The 27,537-nt window shown below is 45.1% G+C and overlaps 1 protein-coding gene across 2 annotated transcripts; it reads right to left on the bottom strand.

The window, feature by feature from the left end:
• Positions 1 to 49: 49 nt before the first annotated feature.
• On the bottom strand, positions 50 to 27,012 carry GATA5 (GATA binding protein 5). 2 transcript variants are annotated; one of them, XM_014575088.3, is made up of 6 exons: positions 26,446 to 27,012; positions 21,994 to 22,169; positions 5,098 to 5,223; positions 3,666 to 3,753; positions 2,139 to 2,215; positions 50 to 1,180 (listed from the first exon to the last, which is right to left on the bottom strand). In XM_014575088.3, exons 1-6 carry the CDS (start codon positions 26,969 to 26,971, stop codon positions 1,025 to 1,027), a joined length of 1,149 nt encoding a protein of 382 aa, XP_014430574.3. In that variant the 5' UTR covers positions 26,972 to 27,012; the 3' UTR covers positions 50 to 1,024. The 2 variants fall into 2 exon arrangements, with proteins under 2 accessions (XP_014430574.3, XP_006126243.3); XM_006126181.5 differs by having other exon boundaries at positions 56 to 1,180; positions 2,139 to 2,263.
• Between the last annotated feature and the right edge of the window lie 525 nt (positions 27,013 to 27,537).

Genomic DNA, 27,537 nt, shown 5'->3' with positions numbered 1-27,537 from the left:
GGGATCTCCATCGGTGGCAGGAGGAAAGTTAAGAACGATTTATTTTCTCACTCTTGTAAGAAGTTATGACTTAGGATGCGCACCGAAAATGGACCTGTTGTACACCAGGCTACCCTTTTACAGAGCCAATTCCCAGACCATAGTCCTGGCTCTGAGATCTCAGATTTAGGCATCTGTAAGCCAGGCTCGTCCTTCAGAGAGAAGCTTGAGCACATGAACCCCAAACATTCCAACACCAGAAGGCAAACAAACAGAACCACAAATTAGTTGGCAATACTGGAAACAGCAACAAAATAATCCAAAAGAAAAACGACATTTCAAGAAGTTTTTTTTATTATCAGAATCTTTTTTGACCATTTTTGTCATGTGGCTTGCCGAAAAAAAGAAAAAGAAATTCTTTCTTTGGAGACAGAACCAGAAGAGCAGCGTGTTTATCTCGTGGATGATTCATGGGATCAGTGTTGAGAGGCTAAATGCTTCAGAAGCTAACATTCTAGAGAGATGATTGTTTTTAATATAAAACAGCATATGTTTAAAACAACAGGGTCTTTTTTTCCTTTCCTGCTGTGCCCAGTAAACATAAGGAAGGCAACACAGTTTATGTGTTAATAGAATTAAGTTACTTGGTGCCATCACAGTCTTTATTAGAAAGTGGAAGAAATTGCACAGATAGGTGACATAAAAGGGAGAAATAATCGTGAATAAACATAGATTCTGGGATGTATTTATTTGTTTAGTCTCAGGAAGATAAAAGGCGTCCTCGTTTCACTTCTGCAGAGTAAAAGATTTAGAGGAGCGAATACCAGTCAGTCAGGAAGAATGAACTTGGCAAAAAACAGCCAGCGTTTTCTAAGCTTTCACTCTCAGCCTCCAAGAGAAATCTGTCTTTGAACATAGAATCACGGGTGGACTACTTGAAACCTTTCAGTCCCAAAGCTCTAAGGCAGCCCTTCCTTTTGCCTGTTATCCATTCGTGGGGAAGGTAGAAAGGTTGGTCCAAAGAGTTGTATTGGAAGCCCCGTTTCTAGGCCAATGCCAGTGCACACCAAGAGTCCTGACGGAGGGGAACACTTAGTCCTGACTGTTGAGTCATGGCAGCAGAAGTGAAGGCATAATCCTCAGGTTCAAATTTGAACTCGGAATGGCCACTGGCCAGTGTCTCATTCGACTGGCTTTGAGCCTAGGAAGATTAGGAAAAGGAGAAATTATTACTAAGCCACAGATGTATTTCAATGTATATTGAAATCAGCAGTTTCAAAATGAGAAAACGGAGTTACTATGACTTGTGTTTATTTACATTTGTGTGATGCGCTAACGGATTGCCAAAGAAATCTAAGGCCATTGAAATGTAATGGGAATGCGGTGCCTATCTTCTTTAGGTGCTATTGAAAACCCCAGAAATTTAGTGAACAATGTTCCAATTTGGAATTAAGGGGATATAATTTAATAGTGTTCATATGACAAATTATGAATGTGATCAGTGAGTTCCAGCCAGAACTGTAGGCTCAAAAGAATCCTATGACTAGAGAGGAGGATTGCTTGATTCAAAGATAAAGGCTCCTTAACAGAGTTCTCTGGAAGAACCCTGTGCTATACCTATCTCTGTTGCTTGGCTGAATGTGTCAAGTTTGGAGATCTCTGGGCACAGGTATGTTCTTTATAACCATAACACCAATCAAATGCATCAAAGTCAACCAAGAACCTCTACTATACACTACAGAGGACACCAAGCCTCGAGAGATGGTTTCAACAAAAATACCGGACACACTTGACATTACATCACAATCTACATTACACCTTATTTAGAAAATACCGGACATTTATATTTTCTCAATTTGTTTCCCGAACAGAAAGCTCAAATACTGGACTGTCCGGTTCAAAACTGGACACCTGGCAACCCTAGCTATGCTGCCCTGAAGCTTAGAGGGAACACTGGCGGCAATCCTTTATATCTGTGCCTAATAGTTTCCAGAGCAAAAGGTGTTTTTAGGGGTAGAAGACAGGTTGAGAGGTGGATGGAAGAGTTGAATTATTAAACTGGCTTGTTATAGCAACAGACAATGGAACTACTTAGCCCTGTGCCTAGTCAAAAAATCAATCGGAACAAATACAAGCAGCTTTCTTTTCGCAAGCTTTACCTGGGAGACTGACACTATGGTTTGTCCTGGGTACTGTGATGTCACATTGGGCTCAGTTTTTAAAGTGACGGTGCTGTCTGAGTTTGTAATGGAAGAAGGAGAGTTAGTGGCTGAATTTGTAGACCCTGAAAGATAATTTTTACAAGTTGATAAAGTAACATACACATAAGTCAGTTCTCAAAGAAACAGTCAATAATATTTAAATAGCTCCCTGGACTTTTTAGGGGAGAATCTCATGGCATTATTATAGCATGAGAGTACTTTAGTGTGGTTGTTTATTTTTCAGCTAAAACACAGAAAAAGCAAAACTGAATGGTACATCACATGCTAGAGTGGGGTGGGCAATAAAATGGCAGTAGTGGGCCAGCACCACTATATTTACCTGTATCTCCACAGGTACAGGTGATTGCTGCACCTGTTGACTGTGGATTTCCATTCCCTGCCAATGGGAGTTGCAGGAAATGGCATACACACTGCTTCCTGCATCTCCCATTGGCCGGGAACAGTGATCTGCCATCAACAGGACCTGCAATTGCCTGCCCCTGTACAGGGGCAGGTAAATATAGTGGCACCAGCCCATCAGGGGCTAATCCTGGCAAAGCGGAGCCAGCCCATGGGCTGGTATTTGTTCACCTGTGCACTAGAGGTACTTGGGAGGGAGGAAGGCACATGACAGACATGTACATTATTCTTCCTGGGTGGTCATTCCTGTCAGAGCCTGGAGAAGATTCCACTCATTTGCTCCCCACCGTAACACCCCTCAAGATACAGGCCCATATATCATGGCTTCCATGCAACAGATTGAACTGGGCAGGAATTCTTTCAGGATCCATCAGTGCTGCTTTTAATCCAGATGAGGGTCGCAGCAGAGTGTGGCTAGAGGGACTCCCCTCACTGGCCCAGCAGACTACGTGAGGCATTCCCAGCCCCTGCCTTTCCCTTTTACACCAGTTGCACCCTTGCTGCTTAGCGTGGCCTGAAGTTGCTGTTTAGGAACCACCTTTGCATCATGTAGGAGGAGTACAGCAGTGAAGTGAAACTGACAAGCTCTTTCTCAACAGCTTCTGGGGGGATTTTTTTTAAAATTCTCTCTTAACCTTTCCTAGCTCCCTCTGCCCCAGCAACTCTTGACAATACCCAGGGTCCTACTGCACCCACCACTAGATACTCCATCCATCCCACAGCAATGGAGGGCATCTGCATGTTCCCTCTACAATGCCCAGCAGTGAAATAGCTAGCAACAACGCCATTTAAATCACCAATGCAGTTAAAGACACTCCTATGAGAAGAATGGTTCTGTTGTTCAAGGCTCAGGAAAACAATGGTGCATCAGCTCGCACATGGAGGATTTTGTTTCCACTCATAAAGACTAAACAACACTTTTTTTTCTTATAGGAAAGGTCAGATTCTGCAGCAGGAATTAATTTTTAGCCAACTTCATAGCTGCAGAATCACTGAAAACAGAATCACTAGGTTCTGATTATGATCTAAGCCACAGGGAGGAATAAAATTAAAAAAGAACCATACCTGTGGAGGTTTTGCCTTTGGTAATGTTTTTAGGCTTCCGTTTCCTTGTCTGGATGCTTTCCTTTTTCATTGCCAGAGGTCGTGGCACCTTGACACCCACAAAGTTTGGAATCATTAATATTGTATTGTACTTAGCTCTCCCACATGTGTTGCATTTATATTTACATACCATGACTTGTGCAAAGGCCTTGTCCTTCACTATGTGCTATTTTTCTCCACAACAGGCCTTGGCGGGAAGATGTATAAGGCTGAACGGTTGAGGCTTTCACACAAATTTTGTTTTTTTTCCATTATTTCCTATTTTCCCTTTCCTGATTTATTAGTGACCTTTGCAACGGTGTCTTGTTAAATTACACCAGTGTTGGGGCACTAGATGGCTCAGAAGGAATGGTCATAGGATAAGGAGGCTTTAACCTCTAAAGGGCACTGGCTCAGCTTAGCCCAAATGGAAGCATAAAATCTGCTTTGTGGCCTATGGACAATGCATTAGTGGTTCCTGTCCTGAATTGATAAACGTCATCAAACCACCACCACCACCTGGTGCTAACTGCCCTCCTTCCTAGAAATCAAGAACTGAATGGCAATGGCGACTGAACCAGCCTGCCTCCTTCTAAAAATGCCCTTGCAGCTCTGGGCAGAGGCATAGTCTTGCTCTGGGAAAGTTTGTCCTGCTGCTACCTTGGAGGTTCCTCTTCTATGGAACCAGCGGGTTCCAGGCTAGTAATCTTACATCTTTCTGATCCACTAAATTCATATTGAAATGTTAGCAGACACAGAACCACACTGGTGTCCCTGAGATAATGGGAAAGCAAGAAGCATTATCGTCCTTAAAAATGAATCGATTTTAAGGCCAGAAGGGTCTGTTATATCCATCTCCTCTGACCTCCTGCATCATGCAGGCTAGAGAACCTCACCCAGCAATTTCTGCCTGTTTGGTCTACAGCAGAATGTTCAGACAGACAGCAAACCTTGAACTAAAGTCTTCAAGTGATGGAGATTCCATCCCATGCTTAGATAAATTGTTCCAATAGTTAATTATCACCACTGTTAAACATGAGCACATTATTTCTAGTCTTAATTTATCTAGCTTCAGTGTGTAACCACTGAATTTCATTTTGCCTTTTTCTGCTAGATTAAAGAGACATCTATTTTCAGAAATGTCTTTTATGGATATCCTTGCAGAGCACGATAAAATCATCTTTTAACTTTTGCTTTGATAAATCAAACAGATTGAGTTTCTTAAGTCTCTCCCTGTAAGACATGCTTTTCAGATCTTACATCATTCCTTTCACTCTTCTCTAAATTCTTTCCAATACCTGGACTAGATAAAGCTGTCCCTTCCAATAGGAAGTGAAGGCAGGATATTTTAAATCTGGTGGGAAATGATTCAAGACAAAAATGGTTTCCTATAAAGGAGAAATTAGCGCCTTACCCCATGGAGTTTCATGTATAATCCACAGGCATTGCAGACGGGTTCTCCCTCTGCATTCCGTCTCCAGAGGGTAGTATTGGTTGTGTGACAGTTAGTGCAACAAAGCCCAGCACGTCTTGATGAAGACTAGAAAAAACCCACACACGTGAAAAAAAAATCAAGAGTTTGCATGAAGGGGGAACGGAAAAATCTCAAATTACACTGATTTACTGGACAATGAAAAATGTTGACTAAATGCACAAGATAACACAATTCCCATAAAAGAAATAGCTGTCTAGTGAGCTCACTCTGCTTTGCAAACGACTTGATAAACCTGGCAAACATCCTTTTAATCCCATCCACTGAAGTTAAACAAATATGTTCCAAGAAATCATATTTCATAACGTGGTGCAACAGTTCCCAAATGATCCACTCAGAGGGAGGTGGTTCTTATAAGAATTATTATCCAAGTTTTCAAAGCAGCAATTTTGCAAACTCCCTAGAAAAATGCTGTTGCTTTAAAGGAACCGGTAAAGATAATGGGGACTGGACTGATCTCTGGTATAACTCATCAGTGGCGTTTTAGCATTGGAGCATCATAAAAAGAATGATCCTTTGCATTTCACATCTCTCATCTAAAGATCCCAAAACACTTGCCAAACAATTCATTCCAGTGTTTGTGGGTGGCTCGACTGGAGGTCTTGTCCTAAAGCGAACGTTTCTTTAGCTGGACACAGAAACACTTAGTAGAAGCAGCAGACCTATCTCTGTCAACTGTGTTCTCAGCCAGTAGAAAAGACAGAGTTCTCAACACAGGGTTTTAGCTTGTTGGATTATGGGCGTTTCATTTTAATGTCTCTTAGCAGTAGGCATTCGAACTATTCTAACAGGAAACTTCACTAAATGTAAAAGATATCGGTGCCACATTAAGGTGTCTGAGTGATGTACTTCAACCTGGAGACAAAAACGTCAGTTCAACACAGAGATAGATGTTGGGTGATACAAGTAACAAAGAAATCCACGTCTGCTTTGTTTTTCCATTATTGCTTCATATCACTACCAAGCAGTGTGATAAATTGGGTGAAGGGAGAAGGAATACAAAATAAAACATTTTACAAAGTTGGTTGTTAAGTAGAGATTAGATTTGCGTTTCAGGAGACAGGTAGGGCAAAGTGACAGAACCCTCCTTGATTCATTAGTTGCTAAGTGATGCAGCTTCGGCAACTTGTTACAGATAATTATATTACTTGACAGATTATTGATTTTCCAAAAAATAACCTGCCAAAATCTAAACCTGAGATGCAAGTGGATTACTTTTGCACAGAAAAAAATTATTATGATTATATTCCAAATATTTTCCTACCCATTTCCTGTGCAGAAGGGATGGGATCATGGTTATACCTGGCATAGTTAGCCTGGGCAAAATCTTGCCCTCAGATATGCCTCCTTAACTCTTATTGGACCCTATTTGCCTATCTCACATCTTGTGCGGAGCTGAACATTCTCAGCTAACTCTGTCAGGCCATGTCTACACTACGAAACTATTTCAAAATAATTAAATTCGACTTAATAACTCCCGATTTAACAAATTCGAACTAGTGTGTCCATATTACGGGGAAGCCTCAAAATTAGTCCAGGGCAGGCTCTGTTAATGTGGACACACTACCTCGATTTAAGAGCCCCAGGAAGCACTGCGGAGTAATTAGTTTGAATTATTTTGGGGAGAATTTATTTCGAAATAGCAGTACCGGAGTGTCCACACTACTGCTATTTCAAAATAACTATTTTGGAATTAGTGTTACTGCTGATGAAAAGCAGAAGTACAGATTCTGAAATAAGGGGCCTGTTATTTTGAAATACCGGGCTTAGTAGTGTGGATGCTCTGCTTATTAATTCAACCTAAGGGGATAATTTCAAAAGAAAGTCCTAGTGTAGACCAGGGCTCAGGTAGGAAGGAGATCAGCACCTTGCAGAACAGGTGCAGCCAGGTTGCAAACAATCCAGACTTTCCTGTCATCAGCAGTGCCAGGGAAGCAGCATGTACAGCAACAAATGGGACCCTCACACTAGTTGGGACCCTATCTGGTATTAAGAGAAGAGTTTTCAAATGCTTGGTTTTGGCCTGCCCCTGCTGAAAACAGGGGGACATCTACCATGGCTGAGTGCAGAGTAAGGCCAGTGCTGAAAGCTTTGGAAACTCCCACTCCTAAGTGTTACCAGAATCAGTACTAAAAGAGGGAATGGACCCACAGCCTGGGATGGGCAAGTAGTTTTCATGACATGGGATCAGACTTGGTAAAATCGGGCACTAAATTCTACTGCTAGGCATGGCCCCAAAGTGGTCTTCCATTCTAGGTACTTCTATGGCCTATTGATTCTATGGCCTTTTCTATGGCTTATTTGGGAGCCTCAAATCACTAGAGGTGTGTCTACACAGCATCCTAAACTGGAAATAAGATACGCAATTTGCGCTATGTAAATTGTGTGTCTTATTTCAATTGAATTTCGAAATAGTGTATTTCAAAAATTGGCGCATCTAATTTCCAAATAACACACTATTTCAAGACATCCCTTAACTGTCGTGGAATGAAGGTTACAGGGATGCGGAAACAGTGCCTCTGCTATTTCAAGACCTATCTCAAAATAGTGGGTACATTCGAAAGTTGCATTCAAAAGTGGGTGCATCCCGAAATAGCCCTGCTGTGTAGACAAACTGTAACTGATCTTATTTTCTCCCCACCACTGCAAGATAGGAAATTGCTATTTCCATGAAATAAATGGAGAATGGGGCATACAGTAGATTAAATGACTTCTCCAAAGTCAGAGAAAAAGGGTTTGCTTACGTGGCACTTTAGTCCACACCAGATGGGAGTAAATTTTAGTCTGTGCAAGGGCATTGCACATTAAATGGCCCACATAGATCCTGCTGGTGCACACTAAAATCTTCTAGGTACAGGTTAATGTGGTTCCATTCTAAACTGTACTAAATTAGCACACACCATCAGGGTCTACTTGGGCCATTTAGCATGTGACACTCTAGCCCAGACTAACATTTGTGCCCTCTCACATGGACTACAACACCATGTAGACAAGTCTGAAGTCAGCAGCTGAGCTAGGAATAGAAACCACATCTCCTCAGTTCCAGTTCAGTGCCTAAAATCCTTCCCACTCTGTAATCTTTGCATTATCAGTCACCACGAGGCCGGATGCAGCAGCTGGAGCCCCCGCATGCAGGGCCGCCAATGTACTGACATCATCGGTGGGCGCCCCGGGCACCCCTTTGATGTCATCATCGGGCGCCCCGGGCGGCGGAGCCCTAGGCGGCGGCCAAGTCCGCTTATAGCCATGGGCCGCCCCTGTCAGTCACAGAAGTACCACAGGGACTAAGAGGTAACTGACAGCATTTCAGAACCAGCTACCAGCTATTTTTAATAAACTTCTGTTTCAAAGTAAGTTTACAGACCATGGGGCAATCTCCTTCTCCTAGGGCAGCGGTTCCCAAATGCCGGTCCATGGACCAGTGCAGGGCCACGAACCACTGGCTGCCGGGCCATGGCAGTTGCTGGAGCTGAAGCAAGCTGTTTGCAGCAGCTTTGGGGGCTGGGGCTGAGGTACACCCCAGATCCCTGAGCCGTCACACAGCAACCGGCTTCAGGTCCGGCAGCCGCCATGTGGCAGCTACTTATTACAGCTGAAACTGGCTGTTCGGGGTGGCCTCTTAGTAAACCAATACTGTTTTATTTGCATATTTTCATATTCATTATAAACAGGGCTCGACAAATAATGCAATCTACTCACCCACGGCGAGTACATTGCTACCCGGAAGAGCCAGGTTCGGGCAATCTGCGCATGAGCAGATTGCCAGACAGCGCAGCTGGCGAGTGGGGCTCGCCGCAGTTTGGCGAGCCCTGATTATAAATATGCAAATAAAATGCTACCGGTACACCAAAAGTTTGTGAATGGGTTTCCCGCAGGGTTGCCAGATACTTTCACAAAAAATACCAAACATGGTGGGAAATTGGTTGAGCTAAAAAAAAAAAAAAAAACGGGGGGCGGGGGACTGAAGTTGTTGAGAAAAAAAAAACACTGCACAAAATGCAGTAGGGGAAGAATATCCAGTATTTTTTTTACCGGACAGAGGCTGCAAATACCGGACACTGGCAACCCTAGTTTCCCGGTCCTCAGTATAAAAAAGGTTGGGAACCACTGTCCCAGGGAAGTCACCGGGAGTATGATCAGGCCCAGGGTTACCAAAATACTGGGTCTAAACACTTTAAACATTCTCTGGAGTTGCCCATTGTGACTTGTGACAACTTTCCACTGCAGCAAGAAAGACAGAGTCAAGGCTACTTTTGCTCGCTGAAGGACAAAGGTACAATATGCTATTGCTAATTTCCCCGCAGTTTACTTAAAAGAGAGAGCATTCTTGGGACTACCCCGCCCCCAACTCAAGTCCGCTGTTATAGCATTCTGACCTTGTCTAGGAAGTTGTTGACTTCAACATTGTACTCCAGTGTTTATTTATATAAATGTAGCGTACACTTAAACAAAAAGCCCTTCATGGGCTGCACTTGACAGCCAACTGCTGCTGATAAGCTCTTGGAATCATTCGCCTGAGCATATTTAATAAAATGTACGCTAAAGTTAGCTACATGAAGGTCTGACAGAGCTACTGGCCGAAGAAACTCAGAATTAGCAGAGGAGGGTCCCTCTGTGGAGCTGCATGTTTACAGAAAACTACAAAGGCACCGGAGACTCGGTTTCATTTTTGAACATGGAAATGAAATCAGAGGAGTTTAATAGCAAATGTCTTTGAACCCCCCAAAAAGCTAATTAAAACGCAGCAAAACGCATTGCCACTTTAGACAGGCATGACTCTTGGGGCATGGGCTCATTAGACAGTTTGCAAATGATGGGCAAACGGTAGGTCTTCTGGGTCAACTGACCCTTTGTGAACCCTCTGAAATCATCCTGACCCAGACAGAAGGCACAGAGTGTTGCAAAACACACAAGTTTGAAATCCACAGATGAAAAACACCATATAAGAACTCGGGATTATGAATTTAATTATTTTTCCCATCCTACCTCTGAAAAGAGCCTAAAACTCAAGGGGTGGGAAATCACACGAACTGAAACCAATGGGACAGTTAATCAAAACACATCATATATTTTTGCACAGATCTAGATACCCATCAGTTCACATGGTATTTAAGCTGAACTCCAAGTCAAGGTCCTCAATGGATGATACAAGTGTCATTACCTATGCAAAAAGACTTAAGTAAGGCTGTAGCGTCCCCTTTTCTGAAACCCCTTTGTCAAATGAATCTACTTCCTTAGTTCAGAATGTGATTGATGTTATTGATTTTTATGAAAACATTATTCTTGTTATAAAATCATGTTAGTAATTTTCATTTTTTTCCTGTTCTTTGCTTTTTTGCTAATTGCACAGTAACTTACATGGAACAACATCCCTGCAGATGTTCATACTCTATGGAAATTCTCTCATGAAGTGCTGCAGTAAATGCAGTATTTTTCTGTGCCACATCTGCAGTGGAAAGTTCTATATCTGCCTTTAAAAAACTGTAACCTTAGTCACTTGGACAACTGTTGATTCTCAGAAAGGGCCCAATCTTTCAATTAGTAGATGTTTGCACCTAATAAGAACCAAGAGTAGAGCAAGTGGATAACTGATTTTTTGGTCTGACAGCCAAACCAAAAGAATCTGAAAAATATTTTTTTCCAAATTTTTCCCCATTTTTCCATTTTATTTTGTTTTAGCCTTTTTGAAAAATAAATAAAAATAGCTACCTTTCTAAACCAAATGTCATAATGTGTTATTTTGAAAATGTCAAAACCATCCAGTGTGACTTTCTTGGGAAAAATTATCTTTTTCTTTTTTTGGGGCAAAACTGTTCACCAAATTGGACTTGGGTTTGCAAATAGGCTTGCCTTATGCTTTCAACAAAAACATGGCAAACTTGGGTTGAGAAAAAAAAAGAAAAAAAAAGTCGCCGCACCTTCAAATGGCTCTGCGTGCTCCTTACTCCCTTGCCAGGTGGGGCAGGGGAAAACTGTCCGGTATTTTCTGTTTTTTTTTACCGGATGGGGGATCCAAATACTGAACTGTCCAGGCGAAAACCAGACACCTGGCAACCCTATTTGCAAATAGCTTGGGTCGATATAAAACTGCATGGCTGTGTCTACACTGGCCCCTTCTTCGGAAGAGGCATGCTAATTTCGAACTTTGGAATAGGGAAATCCGCGAGGGATTTAAATATCCCCCGCGGGATTTAAATAAACATGGCCGCCGCTTTTTTTCTGGCTTGGGGAAAAGCCGGAAAAGAGCATCCAGTCTGGCGCAATCCTCCGGAATAAAGCCCTTTTCCGGAGGATCTCTTATTCCTACTTGAAGTAGGAATAAGAGAACCTCCGGAATAGGGCTTTATTCCGGAGGATCGCGCCAGTCTGGACGCTCTTTTCCGAAATTAGCTTCCTGGTGGGGCAGTGGTCCACACACCTCTTTGCCAGAGATGAGTGTCCATTACAGACTGCAGTTGGCCCCTGAGGCAAAGGGCATACAGGGAAGACCCTGGAGTACATGGGGAGGAGATAACACCACCCCACCCCAGAAGGGGACTTGAAATAGAAATAAGAGATCCTCCAGAATAGGGCTTTATTCCGGAGGATCGCGCCAGTCTGGACGCTCTTTTCCGGCTTTTCCCCAAGCCGGAAAAAAAGCAGCGGCCATGTTTATTTAAATCCCGCGGGGGATATTTAAATCCCCCGCACATTTCCCTATTCCAAAGTTCAAAATTAGCATGCCTCTTCCGAAGAAGGGGCCAGTGTAGACGTAGCCCATTAGTGTAGCCTGCATCCAGCCCTTCTGCTGTGGGGTCTGATAGGTGTTAGGTGCACTCAGAGCATGTTGCAGGATTGTGTGCTGCTGGAGAGACAGACACTCAATCCTGAATCCTTGTTTCAGCGATTCCAGGGCTTTGACTTGGCCCTGGCTCTGAGCTGCTTGTTAGCTGTGGGACAGCATCGCTTATGCATTAGCTCAACTTTAAACAAATGAGCAGTCCCATTAAAAGCAATGGGACTGCTCACGTATGCACAGTTCCATGTACTTTCCAGATCAGGGCCTTATTTATTTTGTAAACTGCTTTAAGATACCGTGACTATAAAAGGTTCTTTCTAAAATAAAATTCCATTCCAGCCCCCCAGTCGGATTGCTTTGGATGGAAATTGACACAGGGCACTTGCCCTGCACTGGCCCTTTAAGGGCAAACTCCAGCCCTGAGCAAGGGCTCAGAGTAAAGCCCCAGCTGAGGCAGGTCTTGCTAATTAGGGCCCAGCTGGGGCCTATATAATGAAGGACTCCTGGGCTACATCTACACTGACATGAATTTCCGGAAATGCTTAAAACGGAACAGTTTTCCGTTATAAGTATTTCCGGAAAAAGAGCGTCTACATTGGCAGGATGCTTTTCCGGAAAAGCGTCTGGGGCCAATGTAGATGCGTTTTTCCGGAAAAAAGCCCCGATCGTCATTTTTGTGATCGGGGCTTTTTTGTGGAAAAGACTACTGTGCTGTCTACACTGGCCCTTTTCCGGAACAGTTTTCTGGAAAAAGGACTTTTGCCGGAGCGGGAGCAGCATAGTTTTTCCGGAAAAGCAGCTGATTTCTTACAGTAGATCATCAGTGCTTGTCCGGAAATTCAAGGGGCCAGTGTAGACAGCGCGCAGCTTATTCCAGAAAAGCAGCTGCTTTTCCGGAATAAGTGGCCCAGTGTAGACACAGCCCTGGAGAGAGTGGGAGAACTGGCTGTGGCTCTGGACTGAGAGCAGGGACCTGACTGCTGGGGAAGCAGGAGGCTTCCTGGTGGGGCAGTGGTCCACACACCTCTTTGCCAGAGATGAGTGTCCATTACAGACTGCAGTTGGCCCCTGAGGCAAAGGGCATACAGGGAAGACCCTTGAGTATATGGGGAGGAAATAACACCGCCCCACCCCAGAAGGGGACGCAGAGAGACCGGAGTGGGCACTGCTGGATGGCAGTGCCCTGAAGAGAACACTGTGGACAAGAGGAATACGGGGAGACACCAGCTATAGGGAGGCACCCAGAGAGGTAGGCGAGCTAATTCCCAGGACTGCCAGCTGGAGGTGTCAGAGTGGTGAATCAGCCCCATGACAGAAATCAATAGGGTTTCATTCTGTTTGTGTCATAGATAAAAAATGGTATGTCACAAAACCCTGTCTATGTTTCCGTATTGTATATGGGCAAGTAACCGTATTATTCTTATTTCCCATATCTTCTTACACATGACTGCACTGCTGTGCACAGAACGGCCAAGTATTGTTCTTGCTGTACTGTGAGGAGTTATATTGAAATCTCGAGTACAAAACACACCTTTTATTTTCATGCAACTTTGCATAGTAAAAGCAGCATATCCAGCAGGCAAAATAATAAATAGTGGAAGTCTGTGTAGGCTGGTTACAGAATAAAGCTCATAACATCCAGACAAATTAAAAACATGACTTTCCTACAAAATATATATTTCTATGCAGGGTACAGGAGTGTAATTCAATGTTTCATCACCTGAATGAGACTTTACTATGTCATTGAATTCACTGGTTCAAACACAGCACCCTTTTACTATCAACCAAGCTAGTAATGATAGTATTTAGGGACACTGCACAGGAAAAATCTGTGCAGAAAACATTTTTTTTTTAAGTTTAGAACTTATCTCAGCAGAAGGTTTGTTGCATAGGGATGACAATACTCGGACTCTTAAGCCTGGGTTTACTCTTAAAAATTAGCTCAACCAAGCTTTGCTGCGCAGGGCTATGAAAAATATGGTGTCCTGCCATGTAACCTAGTTAGGTTGACCTAATTCTCTGTGTAGACAGCTAGTTTGACGGAATCATTCTTTAGTTGACCTAGTTACTTCCTCTTTGTGAGTGCATGGACAGGAAAAATGGGGGAAGCGACCACGCTACAGCAGCAGGGCTACAGAGCCATAACGGTGCTACTGAAGCAGCTTAGAACTGGAGCACAGCTCATCTCCAGTTTCACTCCTTTTTGCCCTTTCATTTCTGCTTTCTTCCTACATCTTTCCCCTGACTTCAGTGAAGATCATGGGAGTTCTGCTATTGATTGAGTGGCATGTGGGCCCTGTATTCTTTTTCTGTGTTTTCAAATGATCTTGTTTATGGAGCTTAGAGACTGGCTTGTTCCAGGCTGGCTGCCATTTCTAAAATCCCTTTGGAAGCTGGATTTTGTAACTGCGGCAGGATGTGAGGGTGTGGACCAGTCCCTTTGTTTTAATCACCAGTAGAACTGTGTTTTTTTCTTATCTGAGGAATAAAGAAAAGTACAAGACTGTTTGAACACCCGTAGAAAAACCTCAGTGAGAGTCTGAAAAGCTTTGACATGAAGGGCTAGGTTTTCCAGTGGAAAGGGTCAATCAGCTCTCACTGTGACATTCATGGCTTGATTTCCAAAAAGGTGCTGTCAGCTGCACTGAATTATCCTGCAAATCTGGCCCCTTCCAGTGCCTAAAAGGGAGATGAGCTCTTTTGAAAATCTGTCCCAGGGGCAATGTTCCCTCTAATTTTTTTACATCCATGTGCAGAATAAATTTTGTTATATGCACCAAGACATGTGGATGTGCACAACCAAAAGAAACACATGTTGCTGGCTGTGGGTTCTTGGCTAATCATTCAGGCAGACCCTGAATCACGCCAGGATGCCCACCCAAGCGAGTAGCTTACAGGAAACACTGCTCCAGGGGCCAAAAGTGCTGTCCAGGGGACTCCCGCTGAAGTGAATGGGAATTGTACATGTGGGTTGCTTTGGAGTGAGCCCAGATCCTGCCATAGACATTCTGGCTCACAGGCCTTCAGCCTGGGACCATGCCTGCCTACATGGAGCTGCTTACAGGAGCTGGTCCCAAGGTTTTCTCTTTCCAATTCACAGCACTGAATGGTGTGTGAACAGTCGTTTGTAAATGATGGAAAGCAGTCACTGCGCATGAACAGCCCTCTGGGGAGTGCCCCGTGGCTCATTTAAAATGTGAATATAGCAGACCCAACCATTTATTTCTTGACAAATGATGTCAGTCTGTAGTCGCCTCCCGGCTGAGCCAAGATTCCCGTTGACTTCACCTGCAGTTATGCAGCAGGAGAAAGAGTTGCTGACATGAGCATCTCATGTTTTCACCTGTCTAAAACTTCCACAAGAGGCACAAGATTCATGTCACTAGGGGCTCAATCCCGCAGCACTCAACTCTAAGACCTTTGCTGTTGACTTCCATGGATGCCAAGACAGGCCCTTTATGTGTAAAATCCCACCCCACCAGGGCCTGCTGCCACGGCCAGAAAATCCTTCTCATGGCCATGAACCCTGCCCTAATATCGGGTCTGGATTCTAAATAGGAGAGGCTCTGTGTGGGTGTGTCTGGCATCTCCCTCACTTCTGCCTCCCAAAGACTCATTATCAGACAAGGAGACACTGCTCTCCTGTCTGTGGCACACTTTGCACATGGCCCGAGACCTCCAAGGTTTGAGATTTGGGGTGGGGCAGAAAAGGGATTGCATATGCATGCAGGGGCTTGTCTAAAGGCTAGGTTAGTTCCATTTGCCAATCCTAGCTGTTAACTGTAGTGAGTCAGCAACCACTATCCAGTGGTAGGCAGGCAGCTGGTACCAGGAAATACTAACAATGAATAAATCCTAGTATTTCAACAAAAAGCCTTCGTAGCACATTCCAACTGGTCCTGCGGCAAAGCCTGTGGATATATGCATATGAAAATGCAACACTCCCCTCAGCATGGAACAACCACCAGAAATACCAGCCTAACAACAGTTAGGGGTTGAGGACTCTGGTCAGTGAGTACTCAGAGCAAATGGCTGTTACAGATCTCTGCTTTGAGCTCAGAACATGTAGTAAGTGGGACTGTGCTCTGAAATCATCCCTAACAATCACCTTTCCTCTTAGAGCAGGTTGGAAAGCTGAATTTCCAATCCATGGGAAATTCTGGGGGTTTTGCTTTTGGGAGCATCTCAAATCAGACCAGAAAGTCTCTCTGAAGATTCACCTCGCAAAATATTCTGGGATACTCCCGTTTCTTCCTGATTGAACCCTTCAGTTCTGATAAGAAAGATCAAAATTTTTTTCGGTCTGAGCATTTCAACTCTGTAATAGTAGATCATTGCAAAATGAAATGTTTTGATAATTCCCTCATGGAGCAATTTAACAAAGTAAAAATCCACTCTAATGGCTTGTTTTAGACCGTGTTGACTCAATGGTTTTCAATAGAAAATTGTTCCATTGGAAAATGTTGGTCCAGCTATTGCATAAAGGTGGGTGTGCAGTGATCAAGCCTAATAACCATGGAGCCTAGGAAACAGCCACAGCTTCTTTAAGCAACTTGGAACACAGTACAGGTTGAACCTCTGTAATCTGGGATTCTGGATGATAATCCGGCAGGACTACAGGTGTTTCTGGAACAGAGAGTCCCTGGTGGCTGGGAGCAGGGGCTGGCTGGGAGTCCAGGGGCACAGGGCCAGTGACTGGGAGCCTGGCCAGGGGCAGGGGGACTGGGAGCCTTGTTGGGGCCTGCAACCGGGACTGGGGCAACAAGCGGAAGGGAACCTGGGGGCACCTGGACTGATGGCTGGGAGGGGAGCATTGAACTCCCCTGGTCCAGCAAGCTCCCTGGGTCAGGACTGGTCAGGTCCCAAGGGTAGGATGCCAGATGGTTTAACCAAAAATACCAAACACCCTACCCCACTCCAAAAAAAAACCAAAAAAACAAAAAACACATCGGGGGGAAAAAACTCTGTTGAGGGAAAAAAAAGGGGGGGGAGACCAAAGTTGAGGAAAAAAAAAAGGACTCAGAGTGGTTAAGCAAAAGCGTGGCCCCTTTAAGAAACGCTTGTGAGGCTTTTTGGCCCTAACAGGGTGCTGGCAGCCATCCGTCACCTTGCCTCCCTACGCTGGGCCGGACAGCTCCCCTGCAGAACCCGGTAAGCACCTGGGATATTCGCCTCCTGGCAGGGAAAAAAATCAGAAAATACCTGGCAACCCTACACAAGGATGCCAGACCAAGCAGGTCCAACTTGTACACAAGTGGGAAGGTAGAGGGGTACATCTTCCCTAACGCCAAGCACCCTTAATAATAGTGCAACTTATATGTCTCCATTTTATCGGCTATATGTGTTGAAAGAAGTCTGGGAAACATGTAGTGTCACACTTTAAAATCAGTTATAATGCTAGCATCACCGAGACCAGAATCTGTTGCTGCTTATGTTTGTCAAAACCAGGGGAGCTGTTCTAGATTTTCATCAGTGCGACTGAGATCAGAATGTTCCTGTATACAGACACTATTCACGTGACAGATGGTCAGAAGTTTTCTGACAAAATGTTTATCCATCAGGAAACGCTGATTCACTGAAAGCAAAACATTCCATGGAAACGTGGATTTCAAAGAAAATTTTGTTTTAAAATAATGGGATGGAGCATTCTGCTAACATCAAATTGATCCATTTTGAGAATGCAACGTATTAATTTTCAGGTTTGAAACATTTTGTTTTGATATTATGTATAATGTAAAAAAAATGCAAAAGCAGAAGGGAAATGTTTCATTTTTATCAAAACAAACCATTTCCATTCACCTGAAACTATTTTAAAAAATGTCACTGAATGGAAAATTTCACATTTTGAGGGGCTTGTTCCACTTTGGAAGGGGAAGAATGAAATCACAGATTTTTCTGTGAAACAGAAAATACAGTTCCTGACCAACTCTGCTTCAGAAACAAGCATCTTGACTATTTCCAGTGACTGACTTTGAAGATATCAATAAATACCAGAAAGCAAAACACAGTAAGATTGATGGTAATATTACATTTTAAACATTTGTTTTTCTTAAGAAATTGGTTATAATAAGAAGTTGGAATCCATTAAAAAACTTATTAAAATTGGCATTACACTTCTAAAACAGTTTAACTTTTAATTTAAAAAAAAACCTCTTCTGCCTAGATAACTTGTAAACAAAGCTTCAATGGCAATATGATAGAAAACAGACAATTTACCCTGATTTGTACAAATGTAGCACAGAGATTGCATTTGTTCATAGAAATATTTGTTGGAAACCCAAGTACATGTATAATGACCTGGGTAAGATGTATCATCATGCAAATGAAAATGGGTTTTTCAGAGGTCACTGAGCTATATGGATCTGAACCTGTAAGTTCCTGGTCAAAGCTGCCCCTTGACATCCAAAGAGTTTTACTTGTGTAAGGACTGTCATGTCCTATTCCTTTCATTACACTGTATCTATAACAGTGCCTTCAATACCAAAATACCAGCGTCTTTACCAAATCATTCATCTATAAGCCCCAATTCGGCACACATGCATTACTTTACACACATGCACAGATTATGTACACATGTTAAAATTAATCAGTGCAAGTGTCTTTACAGCTTTGGAGACCTACATGTAAAAAGTAGGGATTTTACGTTAGCATTGATAGAGACCCTCAGCGGTAGCAAAGAAATCTGTTTCCAACTAACCCTTTCTTTCACAAAGGGTGCATCTTAAACATTTCAACTGCTGTGATATTCCCTAATTTTGGTGGGAGGGAAATTAAGAGTTTGTGGGATCGAGCTCTGCGACCAATGACTGCAGAGTGAAAAGGTAAAATTTTGTACCACTAAATTCAAATAGCTGAATGTGGCTTTGCATGAAAAAGATGCACCTTCTCCTCCTTCCAGTGAGACCCAGCTTGGATGGAATTGAATATACAATACCTGCAAGATTAATATTCTAATCTGAAAAGATACAGGCAACTAATTATGAACACAGTGACCTTAGCTCATCCTTCAGCCAATCCTGACAGCCAGAGACGCACCAGTGACTGTATGAAGCTGCAGCCTTATAGTAATTGAACAAGGACTGTTCTGTTCCCATTTAAGTTAGTGGCAAAACTCTCATTGACTCTATTGGAAGTAAGGTTAGGTCAAGTGTTTGTTTGTTGTCCCATATTCATTCCACTCTAAAAGGTAAATTAGAAAGAGATGGTCACATACATTTTAGCAGCTAGGTAAACTGATTATCTATCTATCTAGACTGATTGATGGGTAAATTAGATGTATGAACTTCTTTTTATTAACCTGATACTAGACCTATTCCATGAGCCTGTGATTATCTAAATGGTTGGAAATTGTGAAACATACTTAATCTGAAAATACTGTTTAATTGCATGTCATTAAATATTCTACAGTCCTGAGGGCACTGACACTAGGAAGAATAATTAAGATATGCTCATTATTTCAATTTATTAAAGGCCAGATGGACTTTAATGGGAGTTGGCGCTGGCCCTAAATCGGGACCTTAAGCATCTTATCCTTGAGCCCAGCCTATAGCCTTCCAAAAGGGCTATTCCACTGAATAAGAATTGCAGGATCAGCCCTTTCATTGAACACTCAAATAGCTAGGGACCAAGCTCTTGTTTTGGTCAAGGTTTTCACAAGGACAGGCACGTACCACATCACTAATAACTCCCTGTTTGCATGTTTCAGCTGGCTAATTTAAACAACTCTCAGCCACATGATCTCTCAAAGTGGTTCCTGGTTTGTATAGGGATCATGGGCAGCAGGTAAATATTCTACAGCCTATTTTTTTATGGTGCTCGCTTGAAAATGGCTCTTTTCAGTTAGCACTGAGCTATGATTTCTGATCCGCTTTCTTTCAGGCCAACGTCCCCCACAAATCTCAGTGCTGTGACTGTGTAACCCTGCAGGCTCCTGGGAGCTGGTGATTTGCAGGCATGACAGAACTCAGACCTCTCTCTTGGGGAGCAAAATTGGGAAAACTGTTCTGCAAAGCCAGAAAAGCACAAGGAGCTTTGGAAAAGGGATACACATAGTGCTCTAGGCACAGAACCAGGCCATCCTTACTTGAGAGCACTATCAAAAATATCCTCAGCGTTCATACACTTTTTTTAATTGATTAGCCTGTGCGCAGCAATGCGTTTGGAGCTGTGAATTCCTGCAGATAATAATTCACAAGCTAAGTAACTAGAGGATCTTAATAGGTCCCTGCCTGTCACTTGAAGAGGCAGAAAACTTGGAGGCAGAAAACCACAGCTACTCATGTTAGCATTTGAATGTAAATACAGCCTGTGCCATTGACTCGCATTTTAAAGATCTTTATTCCCATTAATTTCTATTTTTTATTCTCTGGCTAAATTGCATGGCTTTTCCTTTAGTAGATGCTTAGTTGTCTAATGCTTACCTCTAAGGGCAGTGTTATTTCGGAATAACTGACATTATTCCAAAATAACAAAGAGCGCATCTATGCTACAAGCCTTTATTTCAAAATAACATCGAGCTAGAGGACTTCTTACTCCAACTCCTGTAACTCTCATTTTACGAAGACTAAGGGAAGTTGAAGGAAGAGTGTTCTTCCTTTGACTTCCTGCTATGTAGACAGCACCAAAAACCGAATTAAGCTATTTCGACTTCAGCTATACAATTGACATAGCTGAAGTTGTGTAGATGTACCCTAAGAGAGCAATGCATACCTGTGCATGAATGTATTTATCCCAATAAAATATGTCTAAAGTGGTCAGATTCCCAGCAGAGGGTCAGTCATACATACTACAGATCATATTAATTTATCTTTAGCAGCCTTCCAAAAAAAATTGTTTTGCTAAGCATTACAGCAGGAAATTTCAGGAGCCTCAAAAGGCAAAACTTTGAAAAGATAACTTGATTATTGACATGAAAAGCAGATTCACTTCTTCTACATTATAACATACAATATTCTCGTAAATGGCCAGCTACACTAAAATCCTGATTAGGCTTCCTTACTCGCTTCCTTCCTTTCTTGTCAAAATATGTCCAATGATCATTAAATAACTTCCCCTAAATTTAAACACAGACTTTTTTGCTGATAGAGGGCACATAAAATATTTAGAGAAAGGCCAGTCCTAGGGTAATGTAAAGGTGGTCAGATTAAAACAAAAAAAGGACATGACCTAGATTGCTTCGCTCTATAGCTTCTGCTTTTATACAGACCCAAATACTACAGATTTTCCCCAGACTAGCAAGAACCCCTGAAATTTGTTTGAAATGCCAAGGAAACAGACAGAGGAAAGGGGAAAAGACAACCCACTTGGGATCAATGTAAATTTCATCCTGCTTTAACAAAAGCACCCAACTGGGCTCAGATCAGGCTCCTCAGATTGCGGGGAAGTGGTTATACCTTTGTATTTCAGTGTAAAATACTGTGGGATTTTTAAAATTTTTAAAGCAAGCAACTGGATTTCTCTTTGTGAAAAACACTGAGGGGAGCTCATGTCACTCTGTTCAGAGGAGATAAATCATATGCTTAGACTCATTCGAGGAGGGAAACGTTTGGTTCCTTTACCCTGTCATTTTCTGCCCTTTCCAATAACTCCTGTGTGAAGGAACACAGCCCAGTGTGGCATTAGACCTTCGGCTCGTTCCTTTTCTTACAAAAGTAGCAATTCTACAATGCCTCCCTGGGTACAGGCTAAGGTCACCTCACCCTGTGGAACAGCTTAACCTGGGCGGGTGGGATGTGCCCGCTGGGCTTACCCCGGCAAATCAGAGCCAACAACTAAGGAGCAACAATATTGTCCCTACTCAGGATCGATCACCCCCGACCCACGGCGCAGAGGGGGCTGGGATGATGGCGCAACAATCCCTCCTTCACGATTTCCCTTCTCAGCTGCAGGATCTCGGAGTGAACCCTAGAAAAAAAGCTCCAAGCCCCCCCCCCCACCGGAGCCCGCCAACCAGCCCCTTCAGCCCCTTAGCTATCCCCCCACCCCAGCATGCCAGGCAAGAGGGGAAGGAGGGATCAGTGAGTGGGGGTCGCTGGCCTTACCAGCCTCTTCTGCGGCTTGATGAGCGGCCGGTTGATGCCGTTCATTTTGTGATAGAGCCCGCAGGCGTTGCACAGATAGTGCCCGGTGCCGTCCTTCCTCCACAGCGGGGTGGACATGGCCCCGCAGTTCACGCACTCTCGGCCATCCCCAGGGAACTCCTCCAGGTACTCTGAAACTGAGCCAAACACAGCTGGTTAGGCACATGGGCCTGGGAATGACCCTGGGGGGAATCCACAGGGAGCCAAGCTAGGCAGAGCCTGCCCACCCATCCCAAGGAACCCAGTGGGGTTTGTCTGGAGGAAAATACAAGGCCAAGGGTCCTTCCCCAGTGCTGGGAGCACCGATCGCTCCAAGGGACTCTATGGAGAGCACCGGGCTGCCCCGCATTCAGGTGCCACTGAAATTCACCATTAACAGCCTCCCTGTTTTCCCAACCACATCGTGAGAGTCTTTGGAAGAGCAACCGGCCCTGGGACACCCAGCGCCGGATGCACCAGGGAATCTGGCTTTTGTGCAGCAAAATTTTCCTTCTTCCTTCAGGCTTTGGCAACTCTCCTTCCCCCCTCACTCCCCGCAAAGCACGGTGCCCATTGGGATGATTAGCCCTGAAATTGGGCCCTGGTGTACAAGGATCCAGCCAGCTTGCGTCCCTCCATGGCAAATAGTTGTAACCCAGCCACCCTGATTCAACGTGCGCTGATGTTACACTCTCATCTCTGCCTCCCTTTCTCTCACTGCAAGCATGCGAGGAAGTGAGGTGTCTCTCACCAGAGCTTATGCCCTAATTGCCTAATACGTGTTAGACTTCAAGGTCCCACCAGTCCGGACTCATTGTTTCTGCTGAAAGGGACTAACAGGGACCGCTCTGAAACCTGCCACCACAGATCCCCCGAGTTGGAAAGAAACTTCATTTGAAAAAAGGGGCGCAGCCCTGTGCGGTGGGGCCAGGGAAAACGTACCTGGGAAGTGACACAGAGCCATGGCAAATAAGGATCAGAAATAAGGAATGATGGGAAAAGCCCCCTACCCCCTCCAACAAGTCTCCCACTTACAGTTTTATCCCCTCCCTAGCACAGGTGAAAATCCCACACATGAAATCCTGGCCCTGTAAGAGTCAAAGGGACATTGCCCCTGAGTCCAGTGATGTCTCTTCCCTTCACCTGTGCAGGATTTGTCCCGACGGCGCTGGGGGCCCTCTCTGCAATAAAGATTCCCAGGGCCCTGCCTAGAGGAACTCTGCGGAAGCCAAGAGGGCAGTAGACAATCGGTTTATCCCCCCTTCGCCCTCTGCAGCGCACACACTTCACAGCTCCCTCACTTTCCATGTCCTGGAGAAGTGTCAGACCCCATCCTGTCCCCCTGGCACTGTCCGCTGCAAAACTCCCCAGCACTCCAGCCATGATGGGGTGAGGAGACAACTGGCAAGGGAGAAAGCAAGCTAAGGTCTTTCCCACCTGGCCTTAGTGCGGGGGCCTGGGCTTTTAAGCAGGACTCGGCTCCCTGGCAAGCAGAGGGGCTATTCTGCTGCAGACTCAACCTCTTTCCAAGGGCACGATCCAAAGCTAGGAGAGGCCAAGATCCTTTTCCCATTGGGCTTCACCATGTGGACCAAGCTTTCTCCATTGCACAGCACCTGAGGGGAGCTGCCAGTAGGGACATGGTACATGCTCCCCAAGCCTCAGTGTCTCCAGGACCTGGGCCAGGCAGCGAAAGATGCCCCGTCCCGCTCCTCTGTTTTCTTTTTTACTTAACCTTCTCATGGAGCATTGCAGGATTTTTTTTAATAATAAATATCCCCGGGCAGGGGCGATAACGAAGAAGGATTTGCTTTCGTTTCCCTGCGGGCTGCCCCCAACCGCTTCTCATGTGGCTGGAAGCCGGAGCGCAGCGGGCCGGGTGCAGCCCAGCTCGGTTGTAAAAATAAATGATCGCTATGATGTTATTGTAAGATGATAAAAGGAGGAGGCCGGAGGGGTGGGGGGGAGGGGGAATTGGAAGACTTTCCTGATTTCAATCAACTGGTGTTGGTTGCTGACTGGTGGCGACAAGCAGGCTGGGGAAGGCCTGGTGGAATGTCTAAGGCTGATGTACAACTTCGGGGGATGCTGGCCTCTAGGTATCAATCACCCCTAAAGCTCTGGGTTGACAAATGACAGACTCTGGGGGGTGGGGAGAGGCAGCTTTCTTGAGTCGATATTGCAGCTCGCTGGAGGAGCTTGGGGTGGTATGTGGAGATAGACACACACACGTTGTAAGATAGATCCACAATTGTACCCCATACATATCCTAAGTAATGTGTGCACATACAGCCTATGCATATGTGGCTATACAACATATATGTAAAACGCTGAATACAAAATAATCATGCAACGTGCGCGCACACATTTATAGCCACATAGGTGCTCAATTGTTTCACACCAAACACACACATACTCAAGAATGACATAGGTTTTAAATACACCCACATTTTACACATGTGTATACTTTCTGCATCCAAGTCCCAAATATTATATATTCATGAAGCCCTTAACTGGACATTTCAGCTTGAGATCTGCTCCCCTCTTTCAGAAATCAGAAGGGAAAGTGAAAGGTTTTGTTTCTTCTGACTAGCTTTGTGTATCTCTCCCAGCTATACATTTTTGCCTCAATTTTTTTACAAGAGGGCGATACAGAACAACCTCCATTATTTCAGTCTTAGTATAGACTGATTTACAGCCTTGGGGTTTTTTTTTTTTTTAAACAAAACAAAAAACAAACAACAAACCCCTCTCTTCTCCCTCCCCTGCCCCTAATCTGGAAGAAACTTTTCTTCATGGTTTGAAACACTGTCTGTTTTCTTTCCAAATAAAAATGCACTCCAGGTTTAACCTTCTTTGAACTTGTAAAAGAAACGATCCTAAAAATAGGAAAAATTGGGACTTTTGTTGTGGTGTTCAGGCTCTTTACATTCACTTGCATTTTCTCGCAGCAAAAATAAAAAACTAGGAACACTGCATTTTGGCAGGCCAATAAAATACAAAACGCATGGCATAGGGAATGATCCGGCAAGGAATCCGCATCTCTCAACAGAAAGGGGATCATTTGTAAACTGGGGTGGAATTAATGTTTGCCTTGGGAGTATTAAAGAGTTACCGAGGATCACAGTTACATAGTGAAAAAGAAAAAAAATAAGATTGTACATGACTTTCCAAGGCTAATAAAAGCGATTTGCAGCAATCATAAGGAAGCAGCTGTTCAAAGTGCAATAGAAGAAAGTAGGCTCCGCACTTTGGAAAAAGTCTGTAAGAAACGCGGAGTGGGGGCATTTGTTCCGAGTTTACTTTGTTCTCACTACAGAGATAAGATAATTCGATTCACTCCAGAGAAGACGATAAGAAGGATGAGATTCTGAAGTGGATTTTAAAGTACTTTTCAAAACATAATCTTAGGAGAAGAATAGCAAAAGACCCAGGAGTTAGAAACCAGAGCTGGTCCTATTTATTTAGCAGACGGGGAAAGGTCGGGGGAGGAGGGGTGAAAGCTGGAAAGTTTGCTAGGAACTTGATTTAAAAGGGCTCTCCGTGTGGATAAAAACGAATTGAAGTGGGTTTTATTGTTCAACGCCTGACTAGATTTCACTGTCTCTCCAGAGGCAGCAGATTGATGCAATTGGGGAATTGTTTGGGTGAAGGCGAATTAGGAGACCAAGAGTCTGTTCAAATATAAACTAATTTACCACAATAAATTACTTAAAAGGCAAGGAGCTATAAATCTGCCCTCCTAATTTAAACACAAGGGCAAGTATTGAGGCAAATGCACAAAGTCGATATTGTGGAAAGGAGAGATCATTTTGTGGTACAAGGGCGAGGCGTTTAGACAAGCCTCCATTTTTTCGGTCCTCCAGGGAAACTACTCCTTTTGAAATGTAATGTGTGCTTTACACACACACACACACACACACACACACACAACATCCCAAGGCCCTCCCCAGACAGGGTTAAAGATACGGGACTCTTTCCAGAGAATCATCTTTTCCTTAAGGTTCACTCCGATTCTCCTGCTCCCTTACGCCCATTCCCTGACTCCTGGAATAGCCCCATTCATTCCGGAGTCAGGCGCTGCTCACCCCAGGAACTCGGCGCAGCCACACCAACCCACCAGGCTCCTAGCAGCTGTTCTCTGCTGTCCGCGGAAGCTTCCATGGGGCACAAGCGAGGCCTCCCACTCGAGCTCGCTTGGGGTTTCCCCACGTGGGATCCCCCCCCCCCAGGAAACGGTGGGGGGAAAGCCAGTGTGGGTCCAAACCCTCCCTCCTCCCCCTTGGTCCCAGTTCTCTGGCGGGGCCCTGCACATCAAAGCGCTGCAGCTACCCCCATGCCTCCGGGACTGAGCGCTCCCGGGAGCTGGGCAGGGGCCCCGAGCCTGGCTGGGCTCCGCGGACAGTCCCCCCCGCCCCAGGGCCGGTCACCTACCGAAGGTGGATCTGCGGCCGGGCAAGGCCTGCCGGGTTTGCAGACTGTGCAGCACGCTGCTCTCGAAGTGTCCCGCGCTCCAGGAGGGAGGCATCTCCGGGCTCACGTAGGCCGGGTAGTGGCCGGGGTAGGATCCGCTGACCGAGCGCACCAGGGCGTTGCCGTACTGCTCTCGGCCCCCGCTGCCCAGCAGCAGCGGGCTCTGGTAGGCTCCCTCCCGGCCCGCGCCGCCGCCGCCGCCCGGCGGGCTGTGCGAGTAGGCGAAGCCCGACGGCGGGTGCGGGCTGCCCGCGTTGAAGGCCGATGCCTCGCCGCCGCTTTGCGCCCAGCCCGGGGGGCTGCCCAAGGCGTGGGTCTGGTGGGCCGGCTCGCAGCCTTGCAGGTAAGGCAGCGTCTGGAGCATGGAGGGCACCCGGGGGGTGGGCACGTACACCGGGGAGCTGGCCGAGGAGTGCAGGAAATTGCTGGCGTCGTGGGAATAAGCCGATTGCCCGGGGTTGGGGGCGAGGGCTAAGCTCTGATACATTTTATATCCTGCCAGGCAGCCCAGCTGGCCAGGCGCGTTCCGTGGCGTGGCGCTTCCAGGTCCCTACGCAGCGCTGGGCATATGGCGCCGGGCTGCTCTGCCGCAGCTGTCTCCAGATGTGCGGGCTCAGGTCAGGAGCAGGGGCCTGAAACAGAAGAGCGGACAGATATCACCGTGTCTGTGGCCCGGCGCGTCTAGCTCTTAACCCCCTCCCCCCGCTGGCTCGCAGCAGCTTCTTGCACCTGCCCTGATCCGGACACTGGGGCAAGAGGAGGGAGGTTTACCCCCCTTCTTCAGCAAAGGAAATCGCGGCTGAAATGCGACGGAAGGAAATCGGAGGGCTACAGCACTGGGTGGGAATGAAGGAGCTGGATTACTGCGAGATGCAGATGTTTATTTCAGTACTGATTCGGCTTTTAGTTGTTCAATTTTGCCATAACAATTCACTATACAGAGAAAACGCACTGTGTTGTGTATTCATACATTGCAGAATAGATATATGTTGTATGATGGAACATCAATATACTTATACAACACCCACGATCATAACATGTACATAAATGTAT

The sequence above is a fragment of the Pelodiscus sinensis genome, chromosome 17, assembly GCF_052426305.1.
Source record: "Pelodiscus sinensis isolate ZL-2025 chromosome 17, ASM5242630v1, whole genome shotgun sequence".
Taxonomy (NCBI): Eukaryota; Metazoa; Chordata; order Testudines; family Trionychidae; genus Pelodiscus; species Pelodiscus sinensis.
This window is presented reverse-complemented; position numbering and strand designations above follow the sequence as displayed.